General features: G+C 37.4%; 1 protein-coding gene across 1 annotated transcript in view; it reads left to right on the top strand.

The window, feature by feature from the left end:
• CWF19L2 (CWF19 like cell cycle control factor 2) overlaps positions 1 to 15,383 on the top strand; it is a 200,612-nt gene extending 185,229 nt beyond the window's left edge. Inside the window, exons 17-18 of the mRNA XM_029207882.1 lie at positions 11,904 to 12,005; positions 14,765 to 15,383. Of these exons, the coding sequence (XP_029063715.1) occupies positions 11,904 to 12,005; positions 14,765 to 14,908 (246 nt within the window). The 3' untranslated portion in view covers positions 14,909 to 15,383. The remainder of the gene's footprint in view (positions 1 to 11,903; positions 12,006 to 14,764) is intronic.
• Positions 15,384 to 16,465: the final 1,082 nt, after the last annotated feature.

Raw genomic sequence — 16,465 nt, 5'->3', positions numbered from 1 at the left:
TGCAGAGGAGTTGCATAATATTCAGTAACTTGTCAAGAAAGTGGTCTTTTTTCACAAGACAGTTTTATTGAGATTTCACATGAATTCTTCCTCAACTTTTTCTTTTTCTTTTTTTTTACAACTTTATTGGAGTATAATTGCTTTACAATGATGTGTTAGTTTCTGCTTTATAATGAAGTGAATCAGTTATACATATACATATGTTCCCATATCTCCTCCCTCTTGTGTCTCCCTCCCTCCCACCCTCCCTAGTTCACCCATCCAGGTGGTCACAAAGCACCGGGCTGATCTCCCTGTGCTATGCAGCTGCTTCCCACTAGCTATCTACCTTACGTTTGGTAGTGTATATATGTCCATGCCACTCTCTCACTTTGTCCCAGCTTACCCTTCCCCCACCCCATGTCCTCAAGTCCATTCACTAGTAGGTCTGTGTCTTTATTCCTGTCTTACCCCTAGGTTCTTCATGACATTTTTTTTCTTAAATTCCATATATATGTGTTAGCATACAGTATTTGTCTTTCTCTTTCTGACTTACTTCACTCTGTATGACAGACTCTAGGTCCATCCACCTCATTACAAATAGCTCAATTTCATTTCTTTTTATGGCTGAGTAATATTCCATTGTATATATGTGCCACATCTTCTTTATCCATTCATCCGATGATGGACACTTAGGTTGTTTCCATCTCCTGGCTATTGTAAATAGAGCTGCAGTGAACATTTTGGTACATGACTCTTTTTGAATTATGGTTTTCTCAGGGTATATGCCCAGTAGTGGGATCGCTGGGTCGTATGGTAGTTCTATTTGTAGTTTTTTAAGGAACCTCCATACTGTTATCTGTACTAGCTGTACCAATTCACATTCCCACCAGCAGTGCAAGAGTGTTTCCTTTTCTCCACACCCTCTCCAGCATTTATTCTTTCTAGATTTGTTATTGTTTCTAGATGATGGCCATTCTGACTGGTGTGAGATGATATCTCATTGTAGTTTTGATGTGCACTTCTCTAATGATTAACGATGATGAGCATTCTTTCATCTGTTTGTTGGCAGTCTGTATATCTTCTTTGGAGAAATGTCTACTTAGGTCGTCTGCCCATTTTTGGATTGGGTTGTTTGTTTTTTTGTTCTTGAGCTGCATGAGCTGCTTGTAAATTTTGGAGATTAATCCTGTGTCAGTTGCTTCATTTGAAAATACTTTCTCGCATTCTGAGGGTTGTCTTTTGGTCTTGTTTATGGTTTCCTTTGCTGTGCAAAAGCCTTGAAATTTCATTAGGTCCTGTTTGTTTATTTTTGTTTTTATTTCCATTTCTCTAGGAGGTGGGTCAAAAAGGATCTTGCTGTGATTTATGTCATAGAGTGTTCTGCCTATGTTTTCCTCTAAGAGTTTATCTGGTAGTCTCTGGCCTTACATTTAGGTCTTTAATCCATTTTGAGCTTACTTTTGTGTATGCTGTTACGGAGTGGTCTAATCTCATACTTTTACATGTCCCAGTCTAGTTTTCCCAGCACCACTTACTGAAGAGGCTGTCCCTTCTCCACTGTACATTCCTGCCTCCTTTATCAAAGATGAGGTGAACATATGTGTGTGGGTTTATCTCTGGGCTTTCTATCCGGTTCCATTGATCTATATTTTTGTTTTTGTTCCAGTACCATACTGTCTTAATTACTGTAGCTTTGTAGTATAGTCTGAAGTCAGGGAGCCTTATTCCTCCAGCTCCATTTTTTGTTCTCAACATTGCCTTGGCTATTCAGGGTCTTTTGTGTTTCCATACAAATTGTGAAATTTTTTGTTCTAGTTCTGTGAAAAATGTCAGTGGTAGTTTGATAGGGATTGCATCGAATCTGTAGATTGCTTTGGGTAGTAGAGTCACTTTCGCAATGTTGATTCTTCCAATCCAAGAACATGATATATCTCTTCATCTATTTGTATCATCTTTCTTTCATCAGTGTCTTATAATTTTCTGCATACAGGTCTTTTGTCTCCTTAGGTAGGTTTATTCCTAGATATTTTATTCTTTTTGTTGCAGTGGTAAATGGGAATGTTTTCTTGATTTCACTTTCAGATTTTTCATCATTAGTGTATAGGAATGCCTGAGATTTCTGTGCATTAATTTTGTATCCTGCTACTTTACCAAATTCATTGATTAGCTCTAGTAGTTTTCTGTTAGCATCTTTAGGATTCTCTATGTATAGTATCATGTCATCTGCAAACAGTGACAGCTTTATTTCTTCTTTTCTGATCTGGATTCCTTTTATTTCCTTTTCTTCTCTGATTCCTGTGGCTAAAACTTCCAAAACTATGTTGAATAAGAGTGGTGAGAGTGGACAACCTTGTCTTGTTCCTGATCTTAGTGGAAATGCTTTCAGTTTTTCACCATTGAGGATCATGTTGGCTGTGGGTTTGTCATTTATGGCCTTTATTATGTTGAGGAAAGTTCCCTCTATGCCTACTTTCTGCAGGGTTTTTATCATAAATGGGTGTTGAATTTTGTCAAAAGCTTTCTCTGCATCTATTTAGATGATATGGTTTTTCTCCTTCAATTTGTTAATATGGTGTATCACGTTGATTGATTTGTGTATATTGAAGAATCCTTGCATTCCTGGAATAAACCCCACTTGATCATGGTGTATGAGCCTTTTAATGTGCTGTTGGATTCTGTTTGCTAGTATTTTGTTGAGGATTTTTGCATCTGTGTTCATCAGTGATATTGGCCTAGAGTTTTCTTTCTTTGTGACATCCTTGTCTGGTTTTGGTATCAGGGTGGTGGTGGCCTTGTAGAATGAGTTTGGGAGTGTTCCTCCCTCTGCTATATTTTGGAAGAGTTTGAGAATGATAGGTGTTAGCTCTTCTCTAAATGTTTGATAGAATTCGCCTGTGAAGCCATCTGGTCCTGGGATTTTGTTTGTTGGAAGGTTTTTAATCACAGTTTCAATTTCAGTGCTTGTGATTAGTCTGTTCATATTTTCTATTTCTTCCTGATTCAGTCTTGGCACATTGTGCATTTCTAAGAATTCATCCATTTCTTCCAGGTTGTCCATTTTATTGGCATAGAGTTGCTTGTAGTAATCTCTCATGATCTTTTGTATTTCTGTAGTGTCAGTTGTTCTCCCTTTTCTTTTCTAATTCTATTGATTTGAGTCTTCTCCCTTTTTTTCTTAATGAGTTTGGTTAATAGTTTATCAATTTTGTTTATCTTCTCAAAGATCCAGCTTTTAGTTTTATTGATCTTTGCTGTCATTTCCTTCATTTCTTTTTCATTTATTTCTGATCTGATCTTTATGATTTCTTTCCTTCTGCTAATTTTGGGGGTTTTTTGTTCTTCTTTCTCTAACTGCTTTACGTGCAAGGTTAGGTTGTTTATTCAAGATGTTTCCTGTTTCTTGAGGTAGGATTGTATTGCTATAAACTTCCCTCTTAGAACTGCTTTTGCTGCATCCTGTAGGTTTTGGGTCGTCGTGTCTCCATTGTCATTTATTTCTAGGTATGTTTTGATTTCCTCTTTGATTTCTTCAGTGATCACTTGGTTATTAAGTAGTGTATTGTTTAGCCTCCATGTGTTTGGATCTTTTACAGATATTTCCTGTAATTGATATCTAGCCTCATAGCATTGCAGTCGGAAAAGATACTTGAAACAATTTCAATTTTCTTAAATTTACCAAGGCTTGACTTGTGACCCAATATATGATCTATCGTGGAGAATGTTCCACTTGAGAAAAATGTGTATTCTGTTGTTTTTGGATGGAATGTCCTATAAATATCAATTAGGTCCATCTTGTTTAATGTATCATTTAAAGCTTGTGTTTCCTTATTCATTTTCATTTTGGATGATCTGTCCATTGGCGAAAGTGGGGTGTTAAAGTCCCCTACTATGAATGTGTTACTGTCAATTTCCCCATTTATGGCTGTTAGTATTTGCCTTATGTATTGAGGTGCTCTTATGTTGGGTGCATAAATATTTACAATTCTTATATCTTCTTCTTGGATCGATCCCTTTATCATTTTGTAGTGACCTTTTTTGTCTCTTGTAATAGTCTTTATTTTAACGTCTATTTTGTCTGATATGAGAATTGCTACTCCAGCTTTCTTTTGGTTTCCATTTGCTTGGAATATCTTTTTCCATCCCCTCACTTTCAGTCTGTATGTGTCTCTAAGTCTGAAGTGGGTCTCTTGTAGACAGCATATATATGGGTCTTGTTTTAGTATCCATTCAGCCAATCTGTGTTTTTTGGTGGGAGCATTTAATCTATTTACACTTAAGGTAATTATCGATATGTATGTTCCTATTCCCATTTTCTAAATTGTTTTGGGTTCGTTATTATAGGTCTTTTCCTTCTCTTGTGTTTCTTGTCTAGAGAAGTTCCTTTAACATTTGTTGTAAAGCTGGTTTGATGGTGCTGAACTCTCTCAGCTTTTGCTTGTCTGTAAAGGTTTTAATTTCTCCATCATATCTGAATGAGATCCTTGCTGGGTAGCGTAATCTTGGTTGTAGGTTTTTCTCCTTCATCACTTTAAATATGTCCTGCCAGTCCCTTCTGGCTTGCAGAGTTTCTGCTGAAAGATCAGCTGTTAACCTTATGGGGATTCCCTTGTGTGTTATTTGTTGTTTTTCCCTTGCTGCTTTTAATATGTTTTCTTTGTATCTAATATTTGACAGTTTGATTAATATGTGTCTTGGCGTGTTTTTCCTTAGATTTATCCTTTATGGGACTCTGTGCTTCCTGGACTTGACTAACTATTTCCTTTCCCATATTAGGGAAGTTTTCAACTATAATCTCTTCAAATATTTTCTCTGTCCCTTTCTTTTTCTCTTCTTCTTCTGGAACCCCTATAATTCGAATGTTGGTGCATTTAATGTTGTCCCAGAGGTCTCTGAAATAGTCCTCAGTTCTTTTCATTCTTTTTTCTTTATTCTGCTCTGCAGTAGTTATTTCCACTATTTTACCTTCCAGGTCACTTATCCGTTCTTCTGCCTCAGTCATTCTGCTCTTGATCCCTTCTAGAGTATTTTTAATTTCATTTATTGAGTTGTTCATCATTGCTTGTTTCAATTATTTCTTCTAGTTCCTTGTTAAATGTTTCTTGCTTTTTCTCCATTCTATTTCCAAGATTTTGCATCATCTTTGCTATCATTATTCTGAATTCTTTTTCAGGTAGACTGCCTATTTCCTCTTCATTTGTTAGGTCTGGTGGGTTTTTATCTTGCTCCTTCATCTGCTGTGTGTTTTTCTGTTTTCTCATTTTGCTTATCTTACTGTGTTTGGGGTCTCCTTTTTGCAGGCTGCAGGTTTATAGTTCCCGTTGTTTTTGGTGTCTGTCCCCAGTGACTAAAGTTGGTTCAGTGGGTTGTGTAGGCTTCCTGGTGGAGGGGCCTAGTGTCTGTGTTCTGGTGGATGAGGCTGTATCTTGTCTTTCTGGTGGGCAGGTCCACGTCTGGTGGTGTGTTTCGGGGTGTTTGTGGACTTATTATGATTTTAGGCAGCCTCTCTGCTAATGGGTGGGGTTGTGTTCCTGTCTTGCTAGTTGTTTGGCATAGGGTATCCAGCACTGTAGCTTGCTGGTCGTTGAGTGAAGCTGGATGCTGGTGTTGAGATGGAGATCTCTGGGAGATTTTCGCCGTTTGATATTATTTGGAGCTGGGAGGTCTCTTGTGGACCAGTGTCCTGAAGTTGGCTCTCCCTCCTCAGAGGCGGAGCACTGACTCCTGGCTGCAGCACCAAGAGCCTTTCATCCACACGGCTCTGAATAAAAAAACGGATGGATAGAAACCTAGGACAAATGGTGAAAGCAAAGCTATACAGACAAAATCTCACACAGAAACATACACACAAAAAGAGGAAAAGGGGAAAAAATAATAAATCTTGCTATCAAAGTCCACCTCCTCAATTTGGGATGATTAGTTGTCTATTCAGGTATTCCAAAGATGCAGTGTACATCAAGTTGATTGTGGAGCTTTAATCCGCTGCTTCTGAGGCTGCTGGGAGAGACTTCCCTTTCTCTTCTTTGTTCGCACAGCTCCCAGGGCTCAGCTTTGGATTTGGCCCTGCCTCTGTGTGTAGGTCGCCGGAGGGCGTCTGTTCTTCGCTCAGACAGGACGGGGTTAAAGGAGCAGCTGCTTCAGGGACTCAGGTTCTCTCAGGCCGGGGGAGGGAGGGGTGCAAATGAGGGGCGAGCCTGCGGCGCAAAGGCCAGCAGGACGTTGCACCAGCCTGAGGCGCGCCGTGCGTTCTCCTCGGGAAGTTTTCCCTGGATCCTGGGACCCTGGCAGTGGCGGGCTGCACAGGCTCCCATGAAGGGAGGTGTGGATAGTGACCTGTGCTCGCACACAGGCTTCTAGTTGGTGGCAGCAGCCACCTTAGCGTCTCATACCCATCTCTGCGGTCTGCCCTGTTAGCCGCGGCTCGCGCCCGTCTCTAGAGCTCCTTTAAGCAGCACTCTTAATCCCCTCTCCTCGTGCACCAGGAAACAAAGATGCAAGAAAAAGTCTCTTGCCTCTTCAGCAGGTCCAGAGTTTTCCCCGGACTCTCTCCCGGCTAGCCGTGGTGCAGTAACGCCCTGCAGGCTGTGTTTATGCCGCCAACCCCAGTCCTCTCCCTGCGCTCCTACCGAAGCCCGAGCGTCAGCTGCCAGCCGTGCCCGCCCCAGCGGGTGAGCAGACAAGCCTCTCGGGCTGGTGAGTGCCAGTCGGCATCGATCCTTTGTGCGGGAATCTCTCCGCTTTGCCCTCCGCACCCCTGTTGCTGTGCTCTCTTCCGGAGTTTCCGCTCCGAAGCTTTCCCCCTCCGCCACCCGCAGTCTCCGCCCGCGAAGGGGCTTCCGAGTGTGTGGAAACTGTTCTTCCTTCACAGCTCCCTCCCACTGGTGCAGGTCCCGTCCCTATTCTTTTGTCTCTGTTTATTCTTTTTTCTTTTGCCCTACCCAGGTGCGTGGGGAGTTTCTTGCCTTTTGGGAAGTCTGAGGTCTTCTGCCAGCGTTCAGTAGGTGTTCTGTAGGAGTTGTTCCACGTGTAGATGTATTTCTGGTGTATCTGTGGGGAGGAAGGTGATCTCCGTGTCTTACTCTTCCGCCATCTTCCCGATTCCCCCCGCCATCTTCCCAATTCTCCCCCTCTACTTTTTAATATGATTTTTAACTGTAATTTTGTGTTAACTATAGCAGTTGAAAAACATCTAAGACGTCTTGGGTTTGACTTTCAAAGCTAAGCAAAGTCCACCTCAAGGAAAATTTGGGTTTACCCTAAGACCATCAAATATGAGGACAATTATACGAAGTCAGGATTAAAATCTGGAATATTAAAAGGGGAAAGCTCAAATACTACTGTTTTCCTATCATCAGTAAAATTTTTTGCTGTAATTCTGTCAGTACTCTTCATGGGTGGTGCCAACGTTCCAACTTCTATCCCTCTGGCTGGTCAAGGCAGGAAAAGGAAGTGCTAAATGTACATATACTTTTATACTGGATCCTTTGCAATGCCTACTGACTCACAACTCTTCAGGCAAGACATTAGGTTGTACCTTTTCTGCCTGCAGTGAGAGAAGAGTTCTTGTGGCACGCAACTGTTCTTTGTTTAGAAATAATGCGTTCATTTTGCCATCTTGGCAATTATGCCATATGTTGTTGAGCTTTGGTATGTATTGATATATACAAATTACCACAAACTTAGTGCTTTAAAAACAGCACATTTGTTATCTCATAGTTCTGGAAGTCACAAATATGAACTCGGTTTTACTGGGCTAAGTCAAGGTGTTAGCAGGCCTACTTTTTTTTTTTTTTTTTGGAGGCTCTCAGGGAGAATCCATTCCCTTGCCTTTTTCAGTTTCTAGAAACCACCTGCATTCCATGGCTTGTGGTTCTTTCCTTTGTGTTCAAAGTCAACCAGTATAGCATTTTCCAGTCTTTCTCTGACTCTCATCCTCCTATCATATGCTATATAACCCAGGATAATCTCCCCATTTCAAGATCCCTAACTTAATTGTATCTGCAAAGTCCTTTTTGCCATATAACGTAACATATTCATGGCAAATATGGGATAGGAGCATTGACATATTTAGGAAGCCATTTTTTCTGCCAAACACAGTGTAATACAAACAAAAAGCATGGGCACTGTCATCATAAATTGCTTTCTGAAGTTATCTCTTCCTCGAAGTACTGCTCTTTAATTGATGTAGTGTACAACATGATTTTAGCCATTCAAATTCATGTCTCACACGTTGATCTACTTCAGATAGCAAAAATATTTTAATGATAATAAAGGCCATATATGACAAACCCACAGCCAACATCGTCCTCAATGGTGAAAAACTGAAACCATTTCCACTAAGATCAGGAACAAGACAAGGTTGCCCACTCTCACCACTATTATATAACATTGTTTTGGAAGTTTTAGCCACAGCAATCAGAGAAGAAAAAGAAATCCAAATCAGAAAAGAAGAAGTAAAGCTGTCACTGTTTGCAGATGACATGATACTATACATAGAGAATCCTAAAGATGCTACCAGAGAACTACTAGAGCCAATCAATGAATTTGGCAAAGTAGCAGGATACAAAATTAATGCACAGAAATCCCTTGCATTCCTATACACTAATGATGAAAAATCTGAAACAGAAATTAAGGAAACACTCCCATTTACCACTGCAACAAAAAGAATAAAATACCTAGGAATAAACCTACCTAAGGAGACAAAAGACCTGTATGCAAAAAACTATGAAACTGATGAAAGAAATTAAAGGTGATACAAACAGATGGAGAGATATACCATGTTCTTGGATTGGAAAATCAACATTATGAAAATGACTCTAGTACCCAAAGCAGTCTGCAGATTCAGTGCAATCCCTATCAAACTACCAAAGGCATTTTTCACAGAACTAGAACAAAAAATTTCACAGTTTGTATGGAAATACAAAAGACCCCAAATAGCCAAAGCAATCTTGAGAAAGAAAAACGGAGCTGGAGGAATCAGACTCCCTGACTTCAGACTATACTACAAAGCTACAGTAATCAAGACAATATGGTACTGGAACAAAAACAGAAATATAGATCAATGGAACAGGATAGAAAGCCGAGATAAACCCATGCACCTATGGTCACCTTATCTTTGATAAAGGAGGCAAGACTATACAATGGAGAAAAGACAGCCTCTTCAATAAGTGGTGGGGAAAACTGGACAGCTACATGTAAAAGAATGAAATTAGAACACTCCCTAACACCATACACAAAAATAAACTCAAAATGGATTAAAGGTCTAAATGTAAGGCCAGACACTATAAAACTCTTAGAGGAAAACATAGGCAGAACACTCTATGACATAAGTCACAGCAAGATCCTTTTTGACCCATCTCCTAAAGAAATGCAAATAAAAACAAAAATAAACAAATGGGACCTAATGAAACTCAAAACTTTTGCACAGCAAAGGAAACCATAAACAAGACCAAAAGACAGCTCTCAGAATGGGAGAAAATGTTTGCAAATGAAGCAACTGACAAAGGATTAATCTCCAAAATTTACAAGCAGATCATGCATCTCAGTATCAAAAAAACAAGCAACCCAATCCAAAAATGGGCGGAAGACCTAAATAGACATTTCTCCAAAGAAGATATACAGATTGCCAACAAACACATGAAAGAATGTTCAACATCATTAATCATTAGAGAAATGCAAATCAAAACTAAAATGAGCTATCACCTCACACCTGTCAGAATGGCCATCATCAAAAAATCTACAAACAGTAAATGCTGGAGAGGGTGTGGAGAAAGGGGAACCCTCTTGCACTGTTGGTGGGAATGTAAATTGATACAGCCACTATGGAGAACAGTATGGTGGTTCCTTAAAAACTACAAATAGAACTACCATAGGACCCAGCAATCCCACTACTGGGCATATACCCTGAGAAAACCATAATTCAAAAAGATTCATGTACCACAATGTTCATTGCAACTCTATTTACAGTAACCAGGACATGGAAGCAACCTAAGTGTCCATCAACAGATGAATGGATAAAGAAGAAGAATTGGCACATATATACAATGGAATATTACTCAGCCATAAAAAGAAACGAAATTGAGTTATTTGTAGTGAGGTGGATGGACCTTGAGTCTGTCATACAGAGTGAAGAAAGTCAGAAAAAGAAAGACAAATACCGTATGCTAACACATATGTATGGAATATAAAAAAAAAATTGATCATGAAGAACCTAGGTGCAGCATTGGGAATAAAGACACAGACCTACTAGAGAATGGACTTGAGGACACAGGGAGAGGGAAGGGTAAACTGGGACAAAGTGAGAGAGTGGCATGAACACATATACGCTACCAAATGTAAAACTGATAGCTCGTGGGAAGCAGCTGCATAGCACAGGGAGATCAGCTCGGTGCTTTGTGACCACCTAGAGGGGTGGGGTAGGGAGGGTGGGAGGGAGGGAGACGCAAGAGGGAAGAGATATGGGGATATATGTATATGTATAGCTGATTCATTTTGTTATAAAGCAGAAACTAACACACTATTGTAAAGCAATTATACTCCAATAAAGATGTTAAAAATATATACATATATATATATGTATTTTAACGGAGCCTTCCATTTCTTTTTCTTTGACTATCAGATTTGCACAAAGTGCTATTAATAGATGGAAATGAAAGTCATATTTGAATAATATTCTCTGTGCCAAGCATTTATATACATTTTTCTATTTGATCTTCACAGCAAACTTCTGAGCTCTTCATATTTCTCATGAGACTCACAGATGTTAAATAACTTGCCTGAAGTTACGTAGTTATAAGTATCAGAGCTGTGATTAGAGCCTTGTCTTTCTCTTTATTTTTTTCCTAATTGTCTGTGTCATACATGTTTTCACATTTTATTTTAAAATGTGAAAATATTTTTAAAAAGCACAAAGTAGTAACCCATTTCTCTGCATTTTACATATTGTACTATTTTGTAAACTGATTATTTTTTAATTATGCTTTTCCTATAACCTGAACAACTCTTTATAATCCCCAATTTTAATTGCTTTATACTATTTCAAGATGACCACTCTTCTTCCACCATACCATACTGTCTCTTTCCAAGTCATGCCTTCCTGAGGACACAATACAAAATATATATAATTAAGTAGAAATATGTAATTCACTGCCAAAATTAGTAAATGCTGACTGTATAAGGGTATTAGAGGAGAGAGATATTACTTTAAATTGACCAGTTTGAATACTTTCTAGTGACAGAATAAGGGCTTGAAGGAAAAACTTGCAAGGACACAAGATCTACTTAACTTTTAAAGCTAGAAATTATGGCCTTTTCCAATCAAGATAGTGTTTAAAATACTTCACGCATGCACACGTGTGTGTGTGTTTGTGTGTCTGTGTGTGAGTGTGTATAGAAAGAGGGAGGGATAAAAGAGAGGGAAAGATAATAGTTAATTGTGGAAATATTTTGAAACAAGGTTGGTAAACTAAAAATTTCTGTACCCACCTCACCAGTTAATAAAAAACTATGATTGTTCATGTTTAATTTATCTTTGATCAATAAATAGTAGTATAATATCAGGAATGTTATACCTCTGCATTGTGAGGAAAATATAAGAAAGCATATCCTTAATCTCTATTTGCATAGTCTAAGGAAAATTACTCGGTTGTTATATATTTTAAAAATTTCTTTTCTTTCCTGTTTCCCCATAAGACAGAAAAATAATTGGTTCTGATTATAATTGCTGGATATTATAAAGCACTATCTAGCTGAAAGGCTACCAAATGAAATGTTTTATTTAAGAAGTTAGGTTATTGTTTAAATACCTATAGAACTGGAAATTCAGTGTATACGTTTGTCTTGAGGGATGCTTAATTAGGAAGAGGGATTAAGCATAACTTTCTGATTTCATGCTGTATTCATGTGTGATTTATCTATTTATTTAGGTACCCAGAGGCTTACCTTACTTCTCTGTGAATTTTGGCCTCCAGGGAGGGTTTGCCCATGTCATTGAAGATCAACACAAATTCCCTCATTACTTTGGAAAGGTATGCTCACAAATTTAGTAAAGTACCAGAGTTTAGCAATTTTGTAACACTTTTCTTTTGAAGGGAAATCAAAACTTTGGGCACAATATATAGTGAAGTTGGTTATTACTGTTCCACCCAGGTTTTAGAGGGAGTACCCAGAAACTGTTAATAAATATATCCCAGAATATTTATTATAACAGGAATATTACTTTGTAACCAAACATTTGTTGACAGTGTCAATGGTGACTATAATGTTTTTCCTGTGGAGTCAGCCAGGCTTGTGCTGAGAGTGATTGATGATAATTGATAATGATGATAACCCACTCATTGAGGGTTTACAATGAGCCTGTTACTGTTCTGAGCACTCATTTAATGCTCACAATAACTCTATTATATAAATATTTTTATATTTTCATTTTATAGATGATGAAACTGAGCTACAGGGAGGCTATATAACTTCCCCATGGTCATGTGCTAATAAGTGACAGAAACAAGGGGTGCATAAGCTCATGGTTGAACTAGAGAACAAATGATCTCACATCTTCATTTATAATTAAGAACGATATAGTCCAAGAATGTGTCACTCATTTCACACAGATAGTTTCTGGACAGATACTAGAGTGTAGATCTTTCATTTTTTGCTAGTGGATTTTTTCTGTTACTACAGATTGCCTTCTAGGGTTATAGTCCTTAAATTTAAGGTCTACTGAGTATCTGGGAAGTATGTAAGTTAGTATCAGGGACTAGAATGAAATTAGTGTAGCTATTGAAGCAATCAAAAGAAGTCTGGGCAATAACAGCTCTAGAAGTGACCTTTCAATCTAGTATAACTCAGGCCTTTCTCTGTAAATTAGAGGAGCCTAGATGAACTCTGTCCATGGTTCCCTGTTCTTCCTCCCCACTTTCATCTCCTGTGTAAGATCATTTTCTACAAAGAATAGTGACATGTAAGAGGTTTGGACTCAAAAATGTTTATGCTGTTATCCTTAAAGGTTAACTAGAGGCCTAAAATCACATTCATCTATGAACTGTTGAGATATGTTACAGAAACTTGTCTGAGAATTTTTCAGAATATCTTTTCCCAGAGTTAATTAGAAAGAAATTTGTTTTCATTGCTCTGAAAAATTCTGTTGTTATTCAATAGAGCTTTATAACTCAAAGCTTTATGACTCTGCATTTATTTCTTTCAAAAAAAGAAAACTTAATTCTAGTGAAAATGAAGTAAAATATCAATTTTTTAACTTGCATAAATTTAATTGGGAGATCGCCCCCCCAATATTATGCATGTGCTATGATTTTTATGTTACTGTTTTAATGTTAAAAGGAAAGCTTCTTTAGTTAGCATTACATCATTGATCCGTTTTCCCCAAAAGCTTCTTTCCAAGAAACAGCCTATGAGACCAAAACTCCCTTCAGCCTGCAGTTGTTTAGAGAGCAAGAAGGGTTGGCCTTTTTCCATTAACATCTGCTTCAGTAACAGAAAAAGAATCAGTCCTTATATGGTACACATGAGACAAAACTTGATGCTCTATAGACAGTTTTAGATCAATTTATAAGCTAGGCTTTCTTAAACTACATTGCTAGTGATTGGCTGGTGCCAAGAAACACTTGCATTAAATCTAAATGTGCCCTCTTTTTAAACTATGTCTCTCTTAACCCCTTTATTTCCCTTTCCCACTGAAAAGCGGTTTCCTTTTCCATGAAGCTTTTCCTGATTTATCCAACAATTAGAATCTTCTTTCTTTTTGAGTTTCCATGTAGTCTGCTTTGACATTTGCCTTATTCTGCTTTATAACTCCCACCACAGCTCCACATTCTGTTATGAGCTTTCTGAAGACAGAGAAATGTATTTTAGTTATCTCTGTATCCCCTACAATATTTGGCACTTGCTTGTACATAGTATGTCCCTTTAGTATATTTGTTAAGATGAAGAACCTATGTCTTAGAGTGATTATGTCCAAGGTCTTACCACACAATCCTGCAGACCTAGACTGAATATGCAGAACTCAACCCTTAGCCCAAGATTTTCCTGTATTACCGTACTTCCCTTCCTCGAAGCATTATAAATCTCCCCCATATCTTTCTGTACATGGATACTCACTATCATAAATTTGATTAATTTCTGTAGCTGATAACACAGGAAGAGGATCATGAAGGAAATGATCTAGAATAATAAGCAGACAGTCAGAAATCCATTCCTTTCAGGGCTTGGGAATGTGACTTTTTAAATGAAGGTGATTTATAATTTCTAATTCTTGGTTTGCTTAGATTAGTACTAAAATATGATTTTGTTTCCTGAAAAAATATCTACAGCTAATAGTAGAAGAAACTGGCTTTTAACTATACTGGGTAGTAGGGAGAACATTAGCCTGAGATTCAACTGTAGTTGAATAACCAAGTTAATAATTGCTACATGTTGATCAACTTTTTCTTCAAACTTTTACCAGAGCAGCTAATAAGGACCAAATTAGTTAAATTCCATTTTCTCTTCCTCCCCTTTGCTGCTGTCTGATAGATGTGTTAACAAGCAACAAAATAGACAAATTGTTTGACAGGAGACACAGCTAGGACCCCTAGAATCACAAGGTTTGCATAGTTAGAACTAAATGAAAAGAATGTTTATTTTTAACTTGAAACTAATACCTATGTAAAATTTGATCATCCTCACGGAGAACTACTTAATGTTATATTTAGTAACAGAATAAATAGAAATAGTTTCATTCCTGTTTTTAGTATTTATACATGCACGTGTTTGTATTTTTCTCATTCTTTGAAAGGAAATCATTGGTGGGATGCTGGATGTAGAACCAAGACTTTGGAGGAAAGGGATCCGAGAAAGCTTTGAGGATCAGAGGAAGAAAGTACTGCAGTTTGCTCAGTGGTGGAAACCATTTGACTTCACCAAAAATAAAAAATGTTGAGACATACCTTTCATTTTTTATTTCCTCTTCATATTTCTTTCGGTTTTATTTCCATTGCATCTAACTAAACAACTGATCATCAGGTAATAGGAAGAGAATCATGATCTGGGTTTATGACAACTGCATCATTGGATTGTGTCGGTTTCCTTCCCCACCTGCTCCTGTGGACTTCATTGTAGTAACTGTGGAGCAAGACCAGTTATGTCATGTGACCTGTTCATGTCCTGTTCTGTACCTCTGTCTTGGTATTCTGAACTATTTATATTAACATATAGAAAGACTTTTCTGAAGGATTATCTAGGAAGTATAGCAAATCATTGCTTCAGAGGGAAGCGGGTCTGCTTCAAGTTTGAGTCTGCTGACTAGCTTCTTTTGCATTTTTTAAACTAAGAGTTGGCATATTTAGTAATAATTGAAATTTCTTTTCACAGCATTTTATAGAAGCTCTTAATTTTCTACCAATAGCATATATATTACTACTATTCTTTTTATTAAAGGAATAAAGAATGTCCCAAAAGTAATTAAGAATTAAATAAGGTATATAACATGTTCATGATTTGTTTTTATTTCTGTATTTTTAAAATAGTGTCTTTGAATTTTGGTGATTTTAAAAGTAATTGTTCCAAAAATTACAGTTTACAGTTGTTTGGGGTTTGTATGAAAGTTAAAAATTTTAGCCAAATCATCATTTTGGGGTTGTATTGATTATTACAAAATTTTAAGTAATGTGAGTATTTTTAGTGTCAGGAACACATTCTGTTGTCCCATTTGATCTAAGGTTCTTCATTTTCCTTTATTCTTACACTTGGTGTGAAGAGAAAAACCCTATACGTATAAAATATGGCCATGGTCTCTAAGAGTGTTCCTACTTTATTTTTTATATGGAAGATATTTTTGTAGTAACCCTTTTTCAAAGATGTTGATTTTTTTGGAGCGGAACCTTGACGTTTTGTCATGAAATGTTGAATATTTAGAATCAATGTGACATGTACTCTAGAGTAACTCCTAACTCGACGTAGTTATTTTTAATATTGACATCTCATTTCTTTAGTATCTTGAAAAAAGAGAAATGTTTATGTTCTATCTGAAGTTTTAAAATTTTAATAAAAGTTGGAAGTTTAATGGTTTCAGATTCTCAATATTTGCAAATTGGATTTAAGTTATTATCACATTGATACTTGATAGTATTTTATTTTTTGCTGTTTTCAGACTCTTTTGGCCTTGCTGCAAAGTCTCAGAGGAATCTTTAACATTCATTTATTCAATCAGTGAGTTAACAAACATTTGTTTGCAGGGCATTTTGTTGCATACTGGTAGTACAAAAATAAAAAATACTTCCTATACCTTAAATTATTTCATAGTTTAGTGGTGCAAGAGATATGTTCAAAAATAATTACAGCACAATATAAGTTCTAATGCAAGATATGTGCCAAGTATGTTCAAGTCCAGTGCTAAAGGACTATTTACACCTCCTCTGTCTTCATTCTTAGCTGATGAATCTTGCTTCCTGTTTTACTGAGAAAATAGAACTAAATAGAAGGGAGTTTCTACCACATC

Source organism: Monodon monoceros, unplaced genomic scaffold, assembly GCF_005190385.1.
Source record: "Monodon monoceros isolate NGI ecotype Baffin Bay Population unplaced genomic scaffold, NGI_Narwhal_1 Super_Scaffold_7, whole genome shotgun sequence".
NCBI lineage: Eukaryota > Metazoa > Chordata > Mammalia > Artiodactyla > Monodontidae > Monodon > Monodon monoceros.
Note: the sequence above shows the minus strand (reverse complement) of the source record. Positions and strands in the feature narration are given on the sequence as shown.